This window comes from Lasioglossum baleicum, chromosome 14, assembly GCF_051020765.1.
Source record: "Lasioglossum baleicum chromosome 14, iyLasBale1, whole genome shotgun sequence".
Lineage (NCBI taxonomy): Eukaryota > Metazoa > Arthropoda > Insecta > Hymenoptera > Halictidae > Lasioglossum > Lasioglossum baleicum.
In genome coordinates, this window is record NC_134942.1 from 2,823,832 (window position 1) to 2,850,115 (window position 26,284).

General features: G+C 40.7%; 1 protein-coding gene across 16 annotated transcripts in view; it reads left to right on the forward strand.

Moving 5' to 3' along the window:
• Nucleotides 1–26,284, forward strand: part of LOC143215783 (venom dipeptidyl peptidase 4) — a 357,851-nt gene that overhangs the window by 26,529 nt on the left and 305,038 nt on the right. For 10 of the 16 annotated variants that reach the window (XM_076438220.1, XM_076438224.1, XM_076438223.1 and 7 more), the window contains one exon: nt 6,920–6,964. The exons of 4 other annotated variants lie outside the window; for them this stretch is intronic. In XM_076438220.1, coding sequence (XP_076294335.1) covers nt 6,920–6,964 — 45 coding nt within the window. Of the gene's footprint in view, nt 1–6,919; nt 6,965–7,029; nt 10,554–10,592; nt 10,936–26,284 lie in introns of those variants that run through there. 2 more of the 16 variants (XM_076438231.1, XM_076438236.1) reach the window with 2 other exon arrangements.

Here is a 26,284-nt window from a genome sequence, read left to right on the forward strand (position 1 = left end):
CTCTTGTCGTAAAAAATGAAAACCCCGAAGAAATTGGAAAAAGTTAATAAAAAGATAAATGTTTCAAATATTTCTGCCAACAAATACAAGACATAGTTTACCACGAAAGGACGGTTGAAGGAGTTTTAAAAATATAAAAAACCGGGTTTTCACCCTATTTGAACGCGTCTAAAAAGCACGTGTCCGACAATTTTCTCACACTCTGGTTGTAAAAAGTCAAAACCCCCGAAAAAATGGTTAAAAATACTGGTTTCGTGTTGTGGAAATTATCAGGACAGCTTTCTAAATTAATTCGTGGAGATCCAGGACTCATTTGAGAGGCGGGATCCTAATTTTTTACACCGCCTCGTAAACAAGAAACGAGCTTACCGATGGGGCGACCGGTGATAGCGCGCGGACCAAGCCGCGGGGGTGGCAATTTAACTTGTGGCCACATCGGTGAAATCGCGTGAAACGTATTGTCGTTTTCGCAACCGGCTAGAACGCGATAAATTCGTCGGGAAGTTTCGCGCTTCTTTCTTTCGCGAGTCCGGCCAAAAAGCTCGCCGAAAGAAAAATGGTTTCCTGTCCGTAACATGACGTAAAAGAGCAACTTAATCCCGTAATATCCGCCCGCGCTGGTCTGGTCGGTCGGCTGGCTGGCTGGAAGGGAATTAATCTACCAAGTAATTAGCGATCCCACGCGAAAAGGCTAATAAAAACCGGCCGGAACAGATTACCATTAAATGGCGGCGATCCGGCTGTTTATGAAAAAATTTTTTCCCGGTTCCGAGAGCGACAAGGGATCCTGTTAATTGCGTCGGGAGCGCCCTTCAGCTCTCTCGCGATTTCTTGCCTCGCGAAACTTCGCCGGATGTCCTCCCGTTTAATCCTTTCGGGACGGATTTATTTTTTCACGGGAAAAGCGCGCTTTCCAATAATTATATTCCTCGGGAACTTGTCCCTGAAACAAACTTCGCTTTTGCATCGGTCAAATATTTATTCGGAGCTTCTCTTGTCCTTCTTGACAACAGTTATCCGAAGGATTTTCGCTTCATTCTTCAACGAAATTGTGCTTCGTTGTTTTACGGTTTTGGCGATGAAAAGAATTTATTCCTGTCCTTTAATTAACACTAGATTTACGCAGCATTAAATACGACTATTTGGTATTTGATTTTTATTAATTAAATTAATCGAATAATTCCTCAAAAAATTTCTAGTGCTAAATCGTATAGTCAGGCTGTTTTAATGAATAATAAATCATTTACATTTCAACGAGTCAATGTTTAATGTGTCTTAGGTACAAATGGTTCGTGAAATAACGCGTTTGACGAATAATAACGTACGTCATAGATGAAAACGTCACTGCTAGATTAGTAAAGTATGTCTGACCACAGGCAATCCGTGACCCCTTGCGCTTGATTTCTAATCCGCGTGACATTTCCAATTTTACCCTTTGCACGATTTAAACAGAGCTTTTTATGCACGTTTATGGTCTTAAGCGGTCAATAATGTCACCGCTTAAGCGAGTGGTTAGAAAATATTTAATTTTTTGCTCAGTGCAATTTCTTCTACAAAAATCTGTTTTTCCACAAAATTTGTCTTTTTATAGAGCAGCTAATACAATTTTTTCTTCTTCAACAATATTGACCAATCCAAAATAATATAGTCTAGTCTTAAAGTTCAGTAATGTTTTCACTGTATTAAATTTCGCCGACTCGTTGTTAATACACACATTAATCTCAGTCACAAAAATTAATTCTTAAAGCAAACTGACTCTAATTTCTATAAAATGATTAATGAAAACGTAAATTTGAAGCGACACTTTCAGTTACAAAAATATCCGCCTCGGCTTTGTTAAGATGTTATTAACGAAAACCACGGAGCAGTCATAGCGCCGCCTCGGCGGGACGTTTCACTGAGCGTAGCGACGGTGTCGCGCCGCGGTGAAGCATTGAACAAGAGAAGGAGCAGAAATTGATTTAAATCGAACTCACGCATTCAGCCGTAAATGCAGTTGCTGCTGTGAAATGTGTATTACTGGGCCATTGGGAGACGAATTGCACAGCTGATTTCGGAAATATGGCAGTGGCGAAAGCGGAGGGACGCGCGGTCAGGTCAACGCACTGCACAGCTGATGGTAGATCACAACCGCGAGCTTTGAATTGTCACGTCTTTAGAGATGTTCTCTTTACCGCGGTTAGAACGACACTGATTTTCCGCAAGATTTTTTTGAAGAGTTTAGGGAGGGGATTATGCATGTCACGAGGGAGGGGGCCGCTGCAGGGCTACAATTTATGGCAATCACATGGCTAAACATCGCATGACCTTCTTTCAGAAAGTTTCTTAAGGGAGGTATAGGACAATAGAGAGCCACAAACTTTTTTTCGAACAGTTACCCATCGACTCTGCGCACCAATTCGCAGGAAAACAACCGAAACATGTGGTTGCCATAAAATTCCAGTCTTAAAGCGGTCTTTCTCGTATCTTGTTTTTCGTCCTTCTCTTGTTCACTGCGCTCAGTGAAACCTGCCGCAGAGACCGCGCTCGGATTGGTCCGATTTTTCGATAATAACTCTTTAACCCCTTGCCGTATTTTAGCTAGTCAGACTCGTCATGAAGATTTCAACAAAGCCTAACGAATATGAATGTTATCTGTTTTTTTTTCGATGAAATAAAATTTTGGATTCGTTTGAAATCAATAAACAAATGTAGCCATACAAAAAGATCACTGTTACTGTAAAAAAAATGTACGGCAAGGGGTTTAATTCAGTGACCATTCCTTTTGAACTGTATATCATTGGAAAGCTCTGAATTTTGCGATTAATTTGATATGAAAAATACTCGTGCCTAAAAAATATATATAAATGACTTCGTTTGAGAAAATGTGGAGGTCGCGAACTTAGTTGCCAACCTAATAATTAATGAAAATGTATATTTGTATGTAGAAATGTAGACCCTATTCAAAATCAATTCACTGTACGTCTCGATAAATTAGCGACAAAAATGAAAAAATCCTTTCGACCAGGGTCGATATCTCGTTTATTAAAAATTCCATAAAACTTTCAGCATAAATTGCCGACTGCAATAAACAATAAATTTGATAAATTCCACGCGTTCGATAAAAACCAGTCGATTATTCGCGAGCATTCCTGACGAAAATAATTACACAATGCTCGCCAGAACAGGATTACTCGGTCAAATTCCACTGTTCCGCCTTTTAATTCGGATTCATAATTTTCTGGAACCGGTTCTCATTGAAATTCACTCTGATCGCGGGAGCGGTGCGGTACATATGCATGTCGGTGCGTGGGTGTTTGGACATATTCCGATTCTTGTTTCCCTTTTTCCAGCACTCGTTCCAGCAATCGCAGCTGGCAAACTGATGCAGCAAGCGAAGTTTGTTTGCATTAAATCTGGCTTGAGTTGAGGCGATAACATTTTGATTGAACGGTTCGCGTGTAAACGAATCAAATTGAAACGGCGCGGTGGCGCGCGATAAGCTCATAGCGGAGCACCGCCGGCATTCCCGCAATCTGCGACGAATGCGAGGCAAATTTGGCATAAACAATTTCCGTAATTCGGGTAACTTATGCCAACGAGCTCAGAAAGCTTCCGGATAGTCGACAGAAGCGTACCGGAGGTGACGAAACCGTTCAATGGATTCCCATCAAACAATTTCCGGTTGAAATTTATCTCGCGAATCCCCCGTTCTCCTTTTATTTTTAATCGATACCGTCGGTCGACCTACCGTGCTGCGATCCACGGCTTCGTAAAATCGCGTCGAATCAGCTTGAGGAGGAAATTATTCTTTCTCATGCATTCGAATATGAAGCAGCTCGCGGCGATACGCGGATCGACTCCGATCGAATAAAAGAGAACGGGCACAAATATCTTGTATGCAACATTTCCGCGATTCCTTCAAAGGAACCTTGCGGAGGTTTACTAATTCTCGACATTTGTAGCGGGCGCTATTTTATTTTTGTGTATGCAAGTCATCAAAAAGATTTCTCGCACAATTATTTAGTTGATATAATTTGTTGTGCTTTGTGCAGACTCGCATTATCTTACTTCACGGCATTGGTACTTTTATTGAAATTGTTGGGCTGTGGATTTGCAAAATAAAATCATGTGCACTAATTACGAAATACAAGGCCACGTAGGCATGTTTGTAAAATTCGAAGTTTAGTTATTGTATCATGCGATAGACGAGGAGACAGAGGAAAGACTCGCATTATTTTATTTCACGGCATTGGTACTTTTATTGAAATTATTGGGCTGTGGATTTGCAAAATAAAATCATGTGCACTAATTACGAGATACAGGGTCACGCAGGCATTTTTGTAAAATTCGGAATTTAGTCATTGTATCATGTGATAGACGAGGAGACAGAGGAAAGAATTGATTCAAGGTCTTTTTATTAAAAATAACGATGCGATTTCAACTCACAATGGAAGTTATCGAAAATTATGAACCTGTGTACACAAGTAGAATAAGTCACCCCTAATACAGTCCTATTTTTCCTCGCGCTCCTTCTCGCATTGAACGGGTGAAATCAGTCCTCGAATAAATTTAAATATTTTATTTCCGTGATATATCTCAAGAACATCGAGTGATATTAAAAGCAAGCTGCAACGAAGGTTGCATTTTACTATTGTCTCTATCAAAAACTGTGTAACAAAAAAATATTCTTAAATGCATTTTTTACATTTCTTCTGAGAAGTGCATATCAAAAATTTTTCTGAGACACGTAAGTTGGCAATTGACATTGTCTGAACAGAGAAGCGATATCAGTTGAATCGAAGGTGCTATTGCAATCTTTCTTTGTCGGACAAATTAGGAAGGAAGTCGAAGGGAACGGCAATGAATTCACTGTCAATTTTCCCAGCGATAAATACGAAATTCGCCCGGTGTAATGGGTTTCTTGTTGGCTCGACAAACAATACTATTCGGTGAAATAAATGTCCGTTTGTTCAGAACCGGTGGCCGTTGTTAGCAGCCCGGGCGAAATCCCCGTTTGGATTTAATGCGAATCGAAGGAACGTTTAACGGGGAACGGTGCAGTCGAAACTCGATCGTTCCGGTACGATTTATACGATTCAGTTAAGTGGAAATGGGCCTTAAGATCGGCTCATAAAAATATTTGGCCGGGAAAGATATTCCGGGCGGCGCGATTCTTTTTGCCCTGCTTCATTTCACCCCGATTCCATCCGATTCGATTCGATTACGCGCGTGCTCGAACCCTCTCGACGTTGTACGCGCCTGCCCGCCCGCGCATTATTCAAACGCACAGCTGCATTTGCGAAAAAAGCAACCTTTTTCGCTTCCGTTCCGCTCTATTTGATTCGATTTTGTTAACAAGTACCACCTCATCCTGTACCGTTGAATGCGTTCGATTCTTTCGCGGCAGTTAATAGCAAATAGCTCGAGGAGCGTAGAGTGGCCAATGAAACAATCAGTGGTGCGTTCTTCCGGGAATTTCAATCGGTTACCGTCTGCTTTGCTGTTATTGTTTAGCTCGAATTTATTGCAACATGTGCCAGATTAACTTTCACATGTTCCTACAAGTTTTTGCTCTGGTCAGATTTTTCGATGTACAAATTTTTACACAGGCTCGCTATGATAATGAAACAATTATTGTACTGTTCTTTAGGGAATTTATCGCAGTATGTGCTAGATTAATTTTTATGTATCGCTACAGAGCTTTTTTGAGATTTCAAGTCAGATTTTTCCCCAGGCTAATGAAATAATTATTGTACTGTTCTTTGTACAGTTTCAATCAGTTGGCAGCTGCTTCTGTTGTTTCTTGGCTCGAATTCACTGCAATAAATCGCAGATTAATTTTCATATGATCGTACAGATGACTGTGATGGTTTCTGGTTAGCATTCTCGACGTAGAAATTTTTATTGATTCATCGATTTTCGAAGAGGAAAACGATCCAGTTTCTATGAAAGTCTTGTAAAACGAGGCTGTGCGTGTTCGGATAAACGAGGTCAGTGTTCACCGAATAAGAAAAGATTACAGTGCGCGCAAGCAAACGAGGCGTCCTTCATTAGGGAGATTATAAGATTGGAAAAAAAATTACAGAGGAATACTACAAAGCGACGAATACAGTTGCTATTTATTATCACTTCTGCGACAACTTAATGCTCGCGTAATTGCCGCAGGCGATTAGAGCCGGAGGACCGTTCGAGGAATCGATCGAATCTCCGAGCACGGAATCGAAAAAAAAAGAGTTGAGAAGACGGAGAGGAACTCGTCATTATTTCTATCAATACTCTGCATAACTATTACGTAACGAGACTCGTGTTTTTCTCATTATTGCGCCTGTTAAGCTCGAAGAATCACCAATGTTGTAATAAATACGGACGACACGTAAATACAGACAAACTAATGCAACAACAAACTTCCGTAAGCAGAGAAAAAGGTTTTCCCACGGTAGAACAATGGTCGACAGGGATTTTGCAACATAGTGTTGGGCCAGTGGGATTTTGCAACATAGTTATGGCTGTACTGGTTCCACGAGAGCACGAAACACCATCGAAATGCGTAGAATTAAATTCTAATTATGTAGATGATACACAAACTGGTTGAAGAATAATTTTTAACACTGAATGTATCATCTGTCAGGATTCATAGACGATGGTTATGCTAAAGGATTTATCATTGAAATTGCGGCATCGAAATTAGTCTTTTGTTTCAGGGTTTATTTTAGCAAGAGTCGATTTTCTATTAAGACTTTCCCGATGGAGATTGAAATTATACAGTGAACGTGTGCGAAAGTTCAATATTCATGTATGCAAAATAATATCCATCTTGGATTGGTACGAATGTATTGGTACCAATTAAAAGGGACGCGAAAGAAAATATTGTTAATAATTATTTAATATTCATGCGGGTATATTCGAAGATTTCAATGAACTTTTATTATCTTATCAGGTTCCTGATGCAGCGAAGGAAAATCGAAGTCCATTTACCAATTTGGTAAGAGAGAATCAGTAAAATAATAATCACTCTTCAATCAATGTTAACCAAATTTTCATTGATCACGTCATTCTTAACACTGAACCCTTCACAGTCAAACAGTGCTTCTTCATTTCACGGTTAGACAGGCAAATCACGAAATTGCAAAATATCAGTAAATTCAATTTCTTAGGTATACAATATTGTTTTATGGAGAAAATATATTTGTTTGTTCTGCGAAAAAATGCGGTAGAAAATACAATACAAAATGCAGATGCAGTAGACGGGAATCGAAAAATACAGTAGAAAATACAGCATACACTGAAAGTGCGGTAGACACGAATTTAAGAGAGTACAGTAGGGAGAAATTAAAAAATATTAACCGAGTTGTTGCACTTTTGAGTGTTGAAAAATAGCGTCTTACAGCGAAAGAAAACAGTTTTAGCCGTTCAGTGGGAAACTGGATAGTTCGCGAACGCGGCGGAGAGTTTTGAAAAGTTGGCGAGAATCTGTGCACGGTATTTCGCGAGACGGAATAATGCGACGAAAAACAGCTGACACAGCGGGACCGGTTAATTTCGAAGCGGAAGCACGTGGCATGGCGCACGGAGGCACAAAGGAGGACACCCGTACACACGATTCCGAAAATTGCATCTTTCAATTAGGCGAGTGGGGGTCGAAGTGGATCCCGGCATCCAGTTTGCACGTCACCGCCCGCGGTAAATTTTTCGAAAATGCTCCGCCGGATTAATCCTGTTATCTTTTAATGCGAACGTCTCGCTCTGCCGGAAACTGACAACCTGCCAGCAAAACATGATTTCACCTCTTAATTATTTCGTTTTACTCGACGTCTTCAAATCTGCTTGAAGCGACAAAGAACGATTATCATTTTGTCCACGCCGAAACGTTTCTGGCTTAACTGACAACATATATTGTATCGTGTTTTATAAAACTTTTACTTTCCGCGGTATTAGACAGGGCGGAGTTTTATGCAAAATAAAAATTGTGTGAAAATTGCAGGACACGGAAACAATATAAGCACATGGAAATAATACATTTGTAAATCGTTTAAGTAGTTTTTCTATGTTGAATCGATTCACATTTTTTGATACTTTATGCAAAATAAAAAATGTTTGCATTGATTGCAGGACACAGGAGCCAAATAAAAATTGTATTCTTCTTTTATTTATCCTATTAAGCTGAAACTAATACGTTGATGTCCTTAAATATTTTAAAAATGTCCTCTACTTTAAATTACAAATACCCATTTTTGTCATAAATGCATAAAATCCGCAGTCTACTGATGTAAAATGATCCGAGGAGCCACGAGCATAACTTCACGATCTGTAAAGTATATTTCCGTGTTCACATTAATCGAACAATGCGGACCATTTGCTATTTGTGAATCAAGCGACGATTCATTTTCGAGTTCTGACTGCACTGAATAAAAACAGGCAACAATAGCGTTGCTAACCACAACTGAGAATGGTTGGATTTAATAAGAATCGCCTCTTTTTGATGAAAGATGCAACAATTGACAAGAAGAATTGCACGACGTGGCCGCAGTGTGGACACAGCTTAAGTTATCTTGTTTTCGTAGACGGCTCTAACGCGATAAGATCTTAATAACGATACCTCGCAGATTATCATAAATAATTACTGCGTAGCCGTGTATATAATTCTCTCCGGTTGCATAATAATAAAACGCACACGTTACTCGCCGCTCTCGCTCTTTCTCTCAATCGTGTGAACTATTTTCGACTCTTCTCTCTTTCTATTCTTGTTTCTTTCTCTCAGTTCGCAGAGAGAATTACGCAGGCGCGCTTTTTGTTTCCGTCGTGTTCATATATTTCCTTAAACCGTGCTCAAAATGAAAATTCCATTTCCAACGGGGCGCGGCTCGTTCGGCCAACGAAATTCTCGCAGGAATTAATGTTCCATTGTACATTTTTAATTACGCTCTTCGTCGGGATTTATCGCGGCCTCTTTCGCATCGTGTGACGCGTGTCTGACGCATTCGGGCTGCGCAAACTTTCGCGGAATGACAATCGCACGCAATCGATGCAAAATATATTTATCCGACAGCGGATCTTTATGCAAAATACAAATTCTCTGTACCCGAATTGCAACGGACTGAGGTGAAATAGAAATTTATTTTTTCTTTCTCGATATGTTCAATAGGTTGAACATAATATAACAGCATTTTAGCAAACATGTAATAGCGCTGGGAATATTTTCTAAAAAATAATATAAATTTATATTATTTTTCCCATAGTCACCATGCTAAGAATTTCTACATCTATTCAAGTGTGTGAACATGCATAACAGTTATTTCTCTCAAGTCGAATTTTATATACTACGTTCTTCTATTTCAAGAAATCTTATCATTTAAGAAGAATGAATAATATTCATATTCAGTCGGTTTAATGAGAGGTTAACGAGGGATTATTTTATAATCTGAGGGAAGTTACTCATAGCTGAGGATGTCTTGATGAATTTTTTAATAGTACCAACACACTCAATGGCGAAGCAACAAGTCACTCATAATATCATAATCTAATCATTTCTTTGGAGATCTTAAATCTGAAAAAATGCTCACTGGAGGAATGAGCTGATTAGTAAGTGATAAATACAAACATAATATGGAAAGCGACGAGAGTAAACATAAACTGAGACGCGCGCGCCCTAATTATGGCAACAACGAAAAATCTAATAATACAAAGAGCGGAGTTCTGCATCATAGAAGGTGGATCGCAGTTCGAACATCTGATGTAACTTGATTTATATTGTAAGAAATAATTTTTCATTACAATTATGTTTGCACAAAATTTTCAAGTTTGAGGTCATTTCAAGGTCATAGTATAGTACACTGTAAAATTCGTCTCGACGTCTGAAACAATCCCATGATGTCCAAAGCATGTGGTGCCATTTAAAAAAGTCAAGATGACCATTACTTTTTACGTAGACAGCATTTCTTCAGATTTAAGAATATGCGAACATGTAGCTCACCAAGTACTGAGAAACTTTTGTCCAAAACATATTTTAATTGCACTACTGGAAATGCCGAAAAAATGGTGACATAACTTAGCGGACACACCCTGTATATTTTGAGTTGTGTCAGTTTTCTTACGAATGACCGATACATCTCCAGTACAGCTCGACAATAGATCCCGAATCCCGAAGTTTGTCGATAGTTCCCATCGCGGTCACGTGCGCAGCTCCACGTGTGCTGCACGTTAGGGGTCTGTGTGAACGAGTTCAAGCAAAAAGTCAGCATTTGCCTAACCGGCAGGCTACAACTGGTGAAACTTCTCCTTTCTACGGGTCTGCGGGCCGCGACAATCACCTGGCGGCGAGAACCGAGCGTAGCCGAGCACGTTCGCCGAGGTGCTCAACGCTCGAGACACCTGAGATAGAAGGAGTCGCGGCCGTACGATCGCGTAGGCACGCGCTTCGTCGCGTTTCTCGATCGCTATATTCTTCGATCTCCGAGTGAAACTGTCGGGAACAGGTCCGGGACCTTTCTGGGACGAGGTCAGGAGTCCTGGATTAAAATCGGGAGCGAACCTACGGCCCGTGGATGCCGTTCCCAGTCCGATATCTCCGACACGTGAGCGCTCACCATTGTTACTTTCTACCAGCGATCCGGATCGCGTAATTAGGTTACTTGCTCGCTCCCACAAGCCGAGCCAGTTCCTTCCTAAATGGAGAAGACGCGAGGTCGTTCGCTCGAACACTTCGCCACGGGATCATCAATCCCGTACTGACACTCCAGCTCTCGACGCATGTAGAATATATCGTGTCTCTGTTTTTGTCAGCCCGGGCACCATGCTGATTGATTAATACAGTGTCGCGTGGATTCGGCCATGCTAGTCCTGTCGAGCCCGTTTTGAGCAGGATTGCTCTTCGGGGACTTGATCGAAGAGCCCCCGATCGCAGAGTGATTGTACCAGTCGCGAAGTGGATTAAGGGGTTCGACGCAACGCGCCGCGGTGGGTTCTGTTTTGGTAGATTGGGCTTTGTAGAAACCTGTTGAGTGCAGCTTTGTGGATGGTTGGGCTGGGGTTTGTTTGGACTTGTTGGGCACGTGGACCTTGTGGATCTAGGTGTGTGAGGGATTTATGGGTGTACAAGTGAATTCAAAGTTGGAACGCGTTTGCAGAGGCTTGGTTGGGCTTTGTAGAGACCTATTGAGTGGAGTCTTGTGGTGGTTGTGCGAGTGATTGTACGCCAAAAGTGATGATCGAGGCGATTTTTGCAGGTGTCAACTGTTCCGCTCTGTTATTTGTTTGATGAATCTTGTGGAACCGATTGTACGAGTGATTGCACGAGTGCAGAGGTGGATGAAGAGTTTGAATACTACTGCTTGGTTAGATTTGATTGGTTTTTGCACGGATCTTTTGATCGAAACGTGTTCTATCATTGTAACGAGGTGCAAGTTCAATTGTCTTTATAAATCATAATTGCTTCTTGTGCAATTTTTATGAGTGCAGAACCTGGGAAAAAGAGTAGAACAGAATTTGTCTTCTTTATTGTCGGTGTAATTTAACTGGTTAATTTGATTGCGCATTTTTCTGCAAATTTGTATTTTCATGAACCATTTTATAACAGCCAGGATGAGCGCAAACGTTTCTCTCTTGAATTATATAAGATCTGGGAAAGATCGTGTCATATTCCACAAACCAATTAAGTTATATAAAAATTAACGTTTCCTGTCGTTTGTGTTGTTATCACAATAACACTGCAGTAATTAAGCGGCCGCTTTCAATGCAAATTCTCATGTAGCTTCGCAGACATAAAGAAAAATTTCTTCCATTAACTAGAATGTGTCATTATGAATAGAAAGGCTCCTTTATTACATGTTACAGGTATATCATATCATTACAAATAGGACAGGTCTTTAGTTACACATAACCAGTTATCGCCAGCTGGCAATACCCAGTGCAATAATCGTATTTGACACAGAAAACATTCCGTGCGTGACATTTGAGTGCAGCAATGAAGTTGCCAAACAAATGCAGTTACTATAATACTACCTGTATTACTTATCTCTCTGAATGTAAAAATCTTCTCGCGTGTCCCACACTTGTATACACCACAAGTGCATTAAGATCTAACGATAATTCTATTCAAATAAAAATTGCTCGCTTCATTATACCTTGTATTTCTGCGAACGATACACGAACGACGCATTGTGCGCTGACAAGCCGTAACAATTCAAGTTTCTGTAAACGTTTCGAGGAATATTAGGTTTGACTAATGAGCAGATAATCTGACTGTAGATCTTCAGTCAAAACAATATCCTCCAGGTGTAATTTGCACAGAAGTTCTATCGATCCCAAGGATTCAATGATATTATCATTCATATTCAATAGAAATGGTTAACAATCTGCAGTGTAACGAAGGTGAAGATTTTCCAATTTTATTCCTAATAATTTCCTGTCTCTTTAAGACTTTTTTAATTTAAAGTGTACTTCAAAAAGCAGTTCCCTGATTGGTACTAATTTCAAAAGTTTCTTTCACGTGATCAAAGAGACTTTTAAGGAGAGTTTCAGCATTCATATATTTTCGAGAGGAATTATAAAAAATCTGCCGTGTGACCGAGGTGAAAGTTTCTTTCGAGATTTTTGTTGTTAATAATTTCCTATTACTTTTTCTTTACTTAAAATGTACTTCACAGGACTGTAAATGTAGTTCTTTCACTGACCAAATTGAAAATAGAGTAAAAAGTTATTTAAAAATGAATGTTACAAAATACAATGCACACGTAAACTGACAATTGAAAATTGCTTAGAGACATTGTACGTCAGAATACGTCCTCGCCAGCAAAGATAAAACAAAAGTAGGAGCAATTGACTGTGGACACAGTCATTAAACATGCAAATAATTACCCGAATTCCTATTCGACGTAAAACTTGAGTCAGTTTCAGCGATAAGATAAACGGTGCCTGGTCGATGGATCTTTGAAACTGTATTATTATTAGAATGCGGATTTTATGCATTTATGACAAAAATGGGCACGTACAATTTAAAGCAGAGAACGAATTAAGAAGATTCAAGGACATCTGTGTATTAATTTCAGCTTAATAAGACGATTAAAAGAAGAAAGAAATTGGCTCCTGTGTCTTGCAATCAATGCAAACATTTTTTATTTTGCATAAAGATCCACAGTCTAATTATTATATTATCATCGGCGAATAGAAAACGCCGGGGCTTGTTCACGTAACAGATAAATAAAATAATAACGAGAGTGTAATTTGGTTCGCCGACGCGTCCGCCCGGCGCTAATTTCATTGCTCTCTCCCCGGTCGGTCTTCGGATGATATAACAGTATAATTAAGCCGAAGCCGTGCTTATTTCGCCGTATAATATACATTGTACACGGAGAGCAATGAAGTTCTCTGGCGTTGTTATTATTATTTCGGCTAGGACTTACCGCGACGACGGGCATTCCTCGCGAGAATTCGGGCCAAGCGAGCGTGCGTTTCGAAACAGGTTTGCAACGTGTTCCCGAGGCGAACGCGGCTCATTGCACGATGTAGCCAGCGAGCCACCAGCTAACTACGCAAATTAGTCCGGATAAGTTTCCAATTTACCGGTGAATTTGAATGAGCATTTTCTTGCGCCAATGCGCTTCGATCACCGACTGTTTTCCTTCTCCGAAAGGTCACACATCGATCTGCCACACGAACGACAATCATTCTTATCGCTGCTCGAACGATCCATCGACTCGCGTCTTCGCTTCTCCCGATTTATAGTCGCTCCTCGATCCCGGGACTGTAAGCACACGCTCCTGCGAATTATTGCCACGCGAATTTACAGTTTCCCGAAATTTGTCGGCACCTAAACTCTTCCAATTTCGAAAACAAATGCGCGCGACGTCGAACCTTCGTTCAGTCTGAATATTAAAACCTCTAACAGAGACACATCTTCTCTTGGATATAATTCCTTTCGTTGCGAATTGAAACGTCCGCAGAATCGTTGGAAAATTTTTCTCGTAAACGAACACACCGCGGATTTATAGATCGAAGCTTCCCTCTTCACAACGACGTTTTCAAATTTAGTCACCGATGTTTTTTTTACATTTTTATCAATAAAAAATGAGGAATTCGTTCGCTAATGGAAAGATGGCAGCATACAGTGACTCCCACTAATATTCGGACTATGCGATAATATGGACTATGCAATTTGAACTTTTTTGGAAAGCTAGAGCAATTAGTTTACTACAGGATGTGACAAGAAATTTTTTCAAAAATTGCATTTGACCGGAATTGCAGAGGAAATACTAAATGTTGCATTTTACAACTTTTTTATGCGAGCCTATATTGAAATTTTGAAAAACATGTTTTGTAGATCTGTGTGGGTAATATGCATTGTGAAAGTTTCATCGAAATCGGTTGATGCGGGGAAAAATGACAGTCATTGAAAGATGTAAGAATTCGAAAATCGTGAAAATTTGCAATTTGTTACCATCTTTAAACGCTTGTAGCTCATTGCAACGTCGTCCGATTTTGACGAAATTATCAGGATATGTTTAATTGAAACAGATCTACAAAATGTATTTTTTAAATTTTCAGTATAGGCCTGCATAAAAAAGTTGTAAAATGGATCTATTAGTATTTTCTCTACAATTCCGACCAATTGCAATTTTCGAAAAAATTTCTTTTCACATCCTGTAGTGCTCTAAGTGCTCTAGCTTCCGAAAAAAGTTTGAATCGTATAGACCAATATTAAAAAGATTATCGCGTTTTTTAGAGCGTCCGAATATTAATGGGAGTCACTGTATCTGTTGATAAAAGCTCGATAACTCGGCCAAAAAGAATCGTACATCCATTTGCAACAGCCTGTTGGAAAGAGTTCGAATTCATAGTATGTTCCATCCCCAACAAATTTTTCAACGAGTTTAGAGACGGTTCTTTTTGTACCATTTTCGAGTAAAAACGTGTTCAGTTTCTTCTCTGTTTCATAACATGTACAAACATTTCGAAGAAGAAAATGATCAACTTTTAATTACTCGCATAGTGTACTTATTAATCTCAATGCTTTAAATTTAGTGTTTCGAGCATTAACAAAGGCGTCGACTACGCTAGCAAATATTTATTTTCTATTAATAATTTATTCATGTTGCAGTCGTATAAAGCTCCATGTAACCAATTGTATGGAAGGTGTGATTTCAAGCTTCGAATGAATCTATTTTTGCGAAACAACACCGTTTGATGTTCGACGATTCCCGTAAAACCTGTTTCAGTTTGCTCCGATTTGTCCGTGTGTAGCGTACAAAGGTCCGTGAAAATGGTTCTGATCGTCTGTAGGATGAACTTCGTTGGAACGCGAGTTCCCACAGGTGAATCGCGTTTTCCCCGGTGAGTTTTTCGATGCGACAGAGATCGTGGCGCAACTATTCTTTGTTCCGCGGTCCGTTTTGTACAAGTTTCCGGCCGCTGCCGCGAAGGCAATCAACTGTAATTTTCTCTTACTTCCTCCTTGACCGTTATTTCGTGATTGCTGTGGCTCGGGGAAACTTTGTCCTCGGTCGTTGTGTTTACCTTCGCAATTATCTGGGATCTGTATTGACTCATTTGAATTGGGTGCTTCAGTTATTGTGAATTTCATTTTTGATCCGTTCCGCTCAGAAGAATTGTATACTTCTCTGAGCTTTTAATATTCGAGTCCTTGTGTGTCGCAATCGAATTTTTTCAATGTGTATTGATGAAATAATCGAATATTTGGATTGTGAAGAATGAAGTGGTCGAGTGTGTAAAATATGCATTTGATCTGTGGAGTACCTCTGATTTTGAGGAAATACTTCAATTGTGGAGTACACTAGAATTATAGAGTACCTAACTTTAATGCCTGAGATGCCAAAATTAAAATTTTCAAGTACCAGACCTTGGATTCTAGAGTATCTGGATTCACATTCTAATTTGAATTCCGATGCACATGAGTTCTGAAGCTGTTGAACTTGAAAACTTAAATTCTGCAGGACTTGAACTTTGAAACTTGAATTCTGAAGAACTTGAACTTGAAAACTTGAATTCTGAAGAACTTGAACTTGAAAACTTGAATTCTGAAGAACTTGAACTTGAAAACTTGAATTCTGAAGCACTTGAACTTGAAAACTTGAATGCTGGAGCACTTGTTCTTGAACATGGCGGTTTTTGAATTCCAATTCTAGAGAATTTGTACAAAGCATTCAGTTACGAATCACGAGGCACTTGAATTTGTGTTCCGAAGCTGCTGAATAACGAAATGAATATGCGTCCAGGGAAACTCGAAGTTCCAATAGCCGGCAGCGTTCCGCCCATAATGTATCAGCCAATCTTCCCCGAAACAGCCTAACTTTTGCAGTTTTCTCGTTACCGGAAGTGCAGTCGGAAGACAATCCCTTAATTGTACGGTAATTATTCCGGCATCCCGAACGAAGCATTTACATTTCAATCTCCGCAGTTGGTACACGGTGGCGAGCGACGAGATTCAAATTATCCAGGAACAACCGTGTACATCTCGGCTCCGAAATCAAAAACCATAAGACACTCGTTGGTTGCTGAAGCGTATAGAAGAGGGAATGGAGGCTTATCTCTGTTCGTCAAGAGAGGAGAGGACGGTCGGGTGTGCAGGGAGCCACTTGGATTAATTTGGGAGCTTAATTATTCATTTCGCTTTGAGTCTCACGCCCCTAATCTCCGCGAGTTATTCGAAAGTTGAAAACCACGGAAACAGGAATCGTCGAGCGTTCTCCGTAACGCCTGCTTAAATCCTCCTGCGATGAATCGCGGCTTAAGTTTTTATCTCGAGTTTTATCGTGAATGCTCCTCCGACTTTCGTTCTTACCTCTCCATCGAGAGAGGCAGAGAGAGAGAGAGAGAGAGAGGGGGGAGAGGAGAGCGCAGGATTCTCGTAGCATCACTTTTTCAGTCCGTTAGCGTAACGCGGCCATTCATTACGCCTGTGTATATTGTCTTTCCCTTCGACTTTTTTCCGTCGATGGTATGAGCAAGTTTTCGCGCGTGTTACACGGGATCCCTCTCTTCTTCTCCAAACTTGTTTTACATCTTTCTTGTTTATTTGTTTAATGCCCCGGCCGTTCGTGAGCTCGCTGTTTACGACCGCCTTTGCGTCTGCGTGCATTAATCTTATGCTCGAGGAGACGAAGACAAAGCACTCCTCGAGCAGCTCTCCATTTTATTTTTCATTCTTTTCCTTTATTCTGTTGCATTTATTGCGATGTAGAACATTTTTGTTTCACCATAATTTTCTTCGTGAGCGCGTCCAACGTTTTCATGTTGAACAGTCGTTCCGAAAGGTTACTAAGATTCGCATGTTTGAAATTGTTTCACGCCACAGTTTCCAGACGTTGAAATCATTTCGAATTATTCAAAGCACGCTCGACCGAGTTGGCTGATTTTGTAAACAATTTACCAGAACAAGAGAAACCTCGGTAAGACCACCACAGACCGAAAAACCTTGGAAAACTACAGCCCAGATACTTCTCCGCGCTTTTTGGTGGTCTTTCTTCTGCTCTCGTATGGTTGCACGACATCCTTAAAGTACGTGTTCCAACAGATAGCTTCTCCGAGCAGTCGGTCTTTCGGATTTATCCATTAAACAACGGTTAGACTCGTATATTCAATCCTTAGCTCGGTGTTTACGATTTTCTCTTTTCTGCAGAAAGCTGCGGCGGATCTTTCGATGAATGTATTCTTGTCCATTGCAGTCACCTATATTTTTCTTTCTATGCATTTCTCTGCATCGCCATTGTTGCAGTTGATACATCATTGGCTTGTGTTGCTGCGTTTACCTCAGTTGTAGCGCGAATTTTCTGATGAATGCATCGTCTATTGCATTTTCCCGATGCAAGTCTGATCACGTTTATTTTCTTCGAATTCTCCACCCACAGTTGCAGTCAATTTATTTACTTCAGTGAATTTTTGCACCCAATTCAGTACATTTGCAATGCATTTTTCCGTTGCAGTTCTAATCACGTTTATTTTCTTCGAATTTTCCTCTGCATGCATTTTTGTGCATCTCCGCAATTGCAGTTGATGGATCATTCTGTCGTTGTATTTGCTTCATTGAATTTTTGAATGGGTGCATTTTCCACGGTATCCGATCGAATACGTTTACAATGCATTTTTCCGTTGCAGTTCTAATCACGTTCATTTTCTTCGAATGTTCCTCTGCCCGCATTTTTGTGCATCTCCGCAATTGCAGTTAATGGAATAAATTTTTGAATGGGTGCATTTTCCACGGTATCCAATCGAAAACGTTAACAATAAATTTTTCCATTGCAGTTCTAATCACGTTTGCTTTCTTCAAATTATCCTCTGAATGCATTTCAGTGCATCTTCACGGTCGCACTATAATCATCCAGTTGCGGCAGTGTCCACTAAAAAGTGACGAACTTCCTCGAACAGTCTTTGCACATTGTTGCACTCCAGTCTTCGTATGTAGGCCCCTAACTGGCCTCATTAATTAAACAGTCCTAATTGCACGGCGAATCGCGCGGCACTGTCGCGTTTTAAACAACCCGATTACGTTTCGTTAATAAATGATAGCCGGGTGGTCCGGTTCCAGGTTTCCATGCTTTTCATACCCTTGACACAAATCCGATAAAACGATTACATGGAAACAAGCCGTAAACGTGAACAGCGAAAATACGCGCGCTTCACATGAAACATTGCGCATTCCTGCGACACGTATACGCTCGGAGGTAGGTGAACGCCACTGTACACGCGAAGGTGTTCGCGCGAGTATGTTTGCATTTTGTCTGCGTGCGCGCGTGTGGACAGCATCGGTTTTGTGTAAACTCAATTAATAATGACGCTGTGTGGAACCCGTGTCTCCGGCTGCGAGACACGTTCGCACGCTATTGACGTTTCGATTTACAATGCCGTAAAAACACGGTCGCGTTTACAGAAAGCCACTTGCCGAACGAAAAACCGTGTGACACCCGATCGCGAATGCTATCCTCTTCGATTCGCGAGCCGCGCAGCTGAAGGTGCACCAAAGATCGAAATTTTAACCTTCCATCAGCCCGGGGAACTAACTTTCCCGTCACCAATGACGAAATACATCTTCCAACATTTTTTTGAAAAATCCGCGAGAATTTTCCAAGCGTTTTTTTTACCGAAATCAGCAGAAAGAATTGGGGAAACAAGGAGAACTTAAACGAAATTCCTGTCAACCTTCTTCAAACTGTGTATTGTACTCTTCATATTCGTATCCGACGTAAGATAACTTTTTTCATGGCTGAATCGACAGTAGAATTGGAGATGGAAGCTTTTTAAAATCACTCGAAAATTGCTGTACGATTCTTTAGAGCTGAAGTTACTCGAAGTTGGCCCACAGTCGATTTTATACACTTGGTTGTCTAAACTCATAACCAGAATGTTGATCTTCATGCACTTATGGCTTCTGTAAATCTTAAAAAAATGAGTATAAAATCCCACAGAATTTAACACGACTTTTTTCGAGTTGAAGTTTGAAATTTATTCGTAGTTGGCCAAGTGAAATTTATACATTTTCTTGTCGAAATTCATAACTAGACTGAAATAAAAATATTCTGCATCGATTGTGGAAAGCAGTAGTCGAACGAAAATTCATTTCACCCAGTTAATTTCTTCGTGCATGCATAAAAATCCGCAGTCTAGTCGTATCACATAATATTTCGAGAGTCTGTGGCTCTCGCTAAATTCTTTCGATATTTTATAATGGAGGTACTGGTGGCGTTGAATAAAATATTTTAATACTGGAGACGAGCACCGAAAGGATAAGCTGCTATAGACGTGTTAAGAAGAATTAACCCTTTGCACTCAAAACAATTTGAATTCTAAAATCAAGATATTTGTTTCAACCCAGATCATTTTTGTTCTATGTGATCTTTTTTACATTGTGCACATCAAATTGAACCTGTTTTCTTATATAACAGTTGAGCTTTTTACAATTTATAGAATACAGACAAATTTAATAATGTTGAAACTGTTTTGAATAATGGTGTGGCAATTTTTAGTGGCGCCTCAGACTCGCCATTCGAGTGCAAAGGGTTAAGGGAAAGGCTACGACACGTATGAAAATGATGTAACACACGACTGTTAACATTTTTCGCAAGCAGCACCGCAGAATGCCAGCTGTCTCCGCCGCGAACGATAATCGCACGACAATCACATGTGATTACGTCTTTAGTAACTTCCGACCTATGATCACACAATGCGGGCAATCAAATAGTCGGCATTTGTATCAATTGCTCATCGTTCGCAATTAATAATTGCCGAGTTCGGTGGAATTAGAACATGATCCGGAACCAATTCGCTATTGCTAATTAACCGATTCGACATTCCGCAGCAGCATGCGTAGTAATAGAAACACAGCTATTTAACAATACTCGCATCGATGTATGAAGCGCGTGAAACTTCATTGGAACTAATTGCTTCTTACAATGAGCATAGCACCAATAATTTACGTTCACCGATTCATCATGGAAGCATTTAGTATTTGTTCTAAGCTACCAAAGAAGCAAGCAAAAAGCAATAGAAAATGTCCAAATATCTGAATGAAAAATCAGGAAAATTCGCACGGATAGAAAAAGTATGCGTGCACTGATAAATTTCAAACAAAACTGTGAAATTGTTGTTTGTTAACTATTTCTTCTGTAAACAATGAATATGTACATATTCCGAGAAGTCTATAGAACAGATACAATGCAAAGAAAAAGTTAATTTCTTGATTAACTTGCGAATGTAATAAGGAAAAACAAAAAATCGACTGAATTAAAGATGATTTCGTTTTCATGCACGATAATGATCCGAAGCAGACTGCGTGTAATACCAGAATGTGGATACTACATAACACACCGGCGTATCTGAAAACTTCGCTACAATCTCCCGATATCAATTTTGTAGAACACCTGTGGGATTATTTAGACCGACAGATCAGAAAACATGAAATTTCTTCAAAAGTGGAACAAGATCCCACAACACGTGACCTCAAAATTTAGTAAATTCAATGCCGAGAAGAATTGCAGCGGTTATAAAGGCCAAAGGCTATCCGACCAAATGTTGATCAATAATTTTTTAATGTCACGTTAATTTACATTACGTTTTCTTTCTCAAATTGTAAAAAGTTCGAAACTGTACGAATACTTTTTGTTGGTGTATTTCAGTCGATTTTTTGTTTTTCCTTGTTACATTCGCAAGTTAATCAAGAAATTAACTTCTTTTTGCATTGCATCTATTCTATAGGCTTCTCGGAATATGTACATATTCATTGTTTGCAGAAAAAATAGTTAATAAACAACAATTTCACAGTTTTGTTTGAACTGCAGCTTCCTCCATTGATAGTTATGGTAAACTGGAGATGATAAAGCCGCGTTCCAACGGTATTTCGCGAGTCGTTAATTTCTTTCCGATTTTTATGGACTACAAATGCATAAAGATCCGCAGCCTGGAGATGAATGCCCGATAATAAATTCAGGAGAGGAAGAATCGCTAATCTCAGCCATCGATTGCAAGATTAAGTTTGCACGTGTGTGAGCTGGTGGTGTACGTGTGCGGTCTGTCTGTGTCTGTATGCATGTATGTCTATAACGAATGGCTTACAATCGCGTGCCGCCGGGAGTCGCTGAAGTTTTCTCTGTGCTCTTTCATTCTGCACATTTCATTCTGCACATTGTCGCGAAGGAACAATGCACGGGTGTGCGCGATAGCATGCAAGTTCCTCGACGGATCGACTCCCACAGAACACTGTGGACGCATCCCAGACCTTGGCAACTTTCACGCCGCGAGAAGACAACCTTTGTGTGTAGTGTGTGTGTGTGTTGCCCAATCCGCGAATTCGACCCTGATGAACACAACCGGTTCCCGGAACAACGCGTTAAACTTGTTCGCCAATGTCATTACGAATTGTGCAACGCGCCCGCGCGATATCCTAGCTACCTTGGATCGCCTTTCTAGATGCGGACGAGATATCGAGTGATTAAACTCGGTTTCAAAGGGCTGCGTGTTTCTGTGTCCGAGTACCTTGGGTCGCACGAGTACCTTCAATTCTGCACTATTTAATTCGGAATTTTCTCCGGAATTCCAGGCTTAAACAATCAGGCACAGAACGTCTTCTACACAGGCAGTCGGGTATAAATATTTCAGATATATTCGAAACTTTCTGCTCAGACGTGCCGCTATCTAAACTCCCCGGCTCCGTAACCGCATTATTAAACGTTTCGTAGCGTCTTCATTCGTCGCAAGAAAAATCGCAACGTGAAAGGTGCGTGCTGCGTGTCGATCAATTTTGCTACTTTCACCGACACGCGCCGTATTCGAGGCTGATATCCATGGGAATAGAACTGCTCGCACGTATCGGCCTCGGAGCGATGAGCATGGAATTTTTAGTATTAACATAAATAATCTCGAGGAGCTCATCAATCTCGAGAGAATCTCCCTCGCCCATGTAGCCGACAAGGAGATCCGAATGGTTCGCCTTTTGCACATCTACACCAAACATCCACACAAAATCTATGAATACAATGAACTACAAATATTAATGGAGATACAATGAAATACAAAAATGAATAAATACAATGAACCCACACAAAATGAATAAATACAATGAACCCACATAAAATCAATAAACACAATGAACCAACATAAAATGAATAAATACAATGAACCCACACAAAATGAATAAATACAATGAACCCACATAAAATCAATAAACACAATGAACCAACATGAAATCAATAAATATAATGAACCCACACAAAATGAATAAATACAATGAACCCACATAAAATCAATAAACACACGAACCAACATAAAATGAATAAATACAACGAACCCACACAAAACGAATAAATACAATAAAATACAAAACTGAATAAATGTAATAAAATACAAAACTTAATAAATGCAATTAAATATAAAACTGAATAGATACAATGAAATACAAAAATTAATGAAAACAATGTGATACAAAACCGAAGAAACAATTAATTTATATTGATTTCATTACACGACAATGTTTGGATCAACTCCACCACACATTCAGTAGAAATATGCATTTCTATAGCGCATCGCGCGGTGCATAAAGGTAGGCGCACACTAGACCGCACCGCTGCGGCACACCGATCGCCCGCTTCCGCTGTTTTGACTTTCTTCTATGTAGTTCATAGTTCTATGTTGTACTTTACGGCACTACGACCGCTACGTGTAGCGAGACGCGCGGCCGGGAGAAGTGGGGGTATCCCTTGAAAATGCCTCCGATCGAGCAAAAATTTGCCCATGCATGATGTAAAACATAGAACTATGAACTACATAGAATAAGATCCATGCATATCCGTGAACATTCGTGAATATCCGTGAACATCTGTGAACACGTCAGCCAAAGACCTGCTTTGAATCCAGTGTCGCGGCACGAATTTCCGTATTACTGGAACAAAGATTTCCCAATTAATTCCGGCAATTCCATTGTGCAGGCGGCTGAAGCGAATCCCTTAGTTTCTACAGAGATTCGTTCGGCCAGTAGAATCTCTTTTAACTCGGTCACGGATCGGTTATGATTTTCGACGGTACAGACGCGGCACGGTGGCCGTTAGTATCGGCGGCTAGGACGCATTCGAAACCAATTACCAATTGCAACGGCGGCAGTGGGACGCGGGGGGGGGGGGGGGGGTCAGGCAGGCTGTGGAACACTTGCACCGAAACTTGCACAATGCGCCAGTTGAATGACCTGGTTCGCTCCGGCGTGAAAGGGGCATTAATCTCCGAAAGGGTGAGCGCATCTCTCCGCATCTTCATTCGCTTGGCTGGCTTTCACTGACTGAGAGGAAGATAGGTGCGGGTACTTAATTGCATCCTTTCTCTTACCCGGGACCCGAATACCGAAGCACCTACTTATCTGTTCTTAATACGGCAGTCTCACGGCGATACGTGTCCGAGTCGCTCGTCCGTGAACCAAGATTTTCGTCGAGACCCTTTCCCTTTCGCTCCGTACACCCTTATCCGACAAAGAACCCGCCGCGTGAACTCGGAAATTCGATATTTCGCACGGCTGCCGGCCGGTTTCGCCGACGCGATTATGCGAGAGCGTATTCCCCAAGTGATAACATACGCGGAGGACTGATAAAATGTTTCACCGGTGTAACATTCGCGGCTCAGGAAGATGGAACGTGACGTAAGAGCCTTAGAAAGCGGCGAATAACTCCTTTTCGACGTTTCCTCATATTCTCTGTCATTTCGACGCGGAAAGACACCGGCGAATCGTGCAATCTTTCGACGCTGCGGCCCGCGGAAAATTAAAATTTCCATTCTAGACGGTCGGGATGTTTGGTCGCAGTAATTCGTTTGATGCGACTTCAAGGCAGCTTGAAGACGGACATTCAGCCCATTTGAGTGTTCGTTTTGAAGTACCTGAATTCGAGAATAATGTGGAACATTCAAGTTTCCTAGTTTCGGCGTTGGATAAAGTTGTATAGCGCTACAATGTATTAATTCGAATTGCGTCACACTTGAATTTGAAACTTTGGACTTTCAAGTACCTAAATCCGACGAACGATGTCCCATATTTGAGCATCACAACATCTGCATACCCGAATTAAACATTCTGAAGTACTCGAAGCTCAAAATAGCGATGGAATATAACATTCTGGATGCTCGTAGACTTGGATTGTTTCAAGTTAAAATTTGAATTATACGAAGTGCCTGAATTTCAGCTTTGATCTACCTGAACGTGAGCACCCGGATTAGGATTTTAAGTACCCGAAATTCAATTTTGAGTGTCTGGTATTCAATATAGAGTTTGAGAGAATCCAATTGAGTATTACGAGTGTCAATATCCGATTTTCTGTTTCGACGTCTCACACTCGAGTTTGTCAAGGTGTGAATACCTGAAATCCTCGTCCGCGATACCCGGATATGGAATTAATGGCACTCGAACGCGGAAGCGGGTAACTATATAATTATTACGTAATTGAGAATATTTTAATGAAATTCGTTTGTAGCGGTCTCGTAGAATCGCGGAGGGTTGGGTCATAATTTCTACAATTCCGCGAGTCCAATTAAAATTCCGTAATTACGGTCGACTCCGCGCGTTCGTTTATAATGATGTGCCCGCGTATCTCGCGGATTACTACTTACTTTCTCCCCTTTGACCCCACCCCTCTTAGCGTCCTTCTTCCTTTTCCAAGAAGGGAACGCAGAATTGTACCGTTGTTGAATATTTCTTAGTTTTTGCCGGATGCATTGTACGAACGGAGCCATTCTTCGGGCAGTAAATTCGTAGAATAAAATATACGGCGCGGAATAAATAATTAATGGAGAGAAACGGCCGTGCCCTCTCCGAGTAAAAAGACGAACTGCGAATCAATACTGTTTGATGGTGTGCCTCGTTTCTTTTACATTGACCGACTCCTCGTCGCATTAGCCATTTATGATCGGCAGAAACGACGCTAACGCCCACGCAAATTATTTATATAACCGTTCCCGAAAGCTAATATTGAGTCCCGCGGTGCTGAAACATAATCTTGTGTTTCATATTTATAGAAACTGGCACAGTGTGCCTGCATGCTATCTTTTGACAAAAATTAGTAGACGAGCAGACTGAACGACAGCAACATCAGAAAAATTTCAGAATGTCGTTACATTATTCCCCCACATGTCAAAATTATTAAATAATAAACTTCCATTCCATTCCCATTTCTTGCAGTGGACGCAGAGCATTTTTAATTTTGCTGAGAGATCCGCGGTCTAATTAAGCTTCTTTCAGACACAATTAAGGGACTCGGAAACCAATCGGTGCAAGTTCCCGAGCATCAAGACTACAATAATGAAATCATTCCAACAAATTGACGAAAGAGAAGATTGGAGGCTTACACGGATTGTCTTCTTATTCAATTATGAAAGGGTCTATTAACCTGGAATGAATTTTTCAATGATCCATCCGCGAGCTTTCCGCTCGAGTTTCCCGTCCAACGATGCTATCTAAACATTCGCCCGTTCTAATTAATTTAAAAATGGAAGCCTCGACAATAGCCGAGAATTCTGACGCACGCGGATGCGGAGCGTATACAATTCCGAAAAATCCGGAAGCGTCTTAAAAACCCGGAAAATTAAGCACCGCGGTTCCAGCGGGTCTCAGCTGCGGGGAACTACGATACGGTGTCGTTGCACCTGTTATCCGGGGTTAGGCGTTCGCCCCCCCCCCTAAACTCCCGTCCATTTTTCGTTATACCCTGGTAACAAAGTAATTGTTCGGCCGAAAGTTTATGTCTCCTTTTCCTCCGTATTCGAATCCCGTTACGGTTTTATGCGACGGCCCAATAAATCCTGACGACCGGCGCTCGCGTAAATCAGAAAA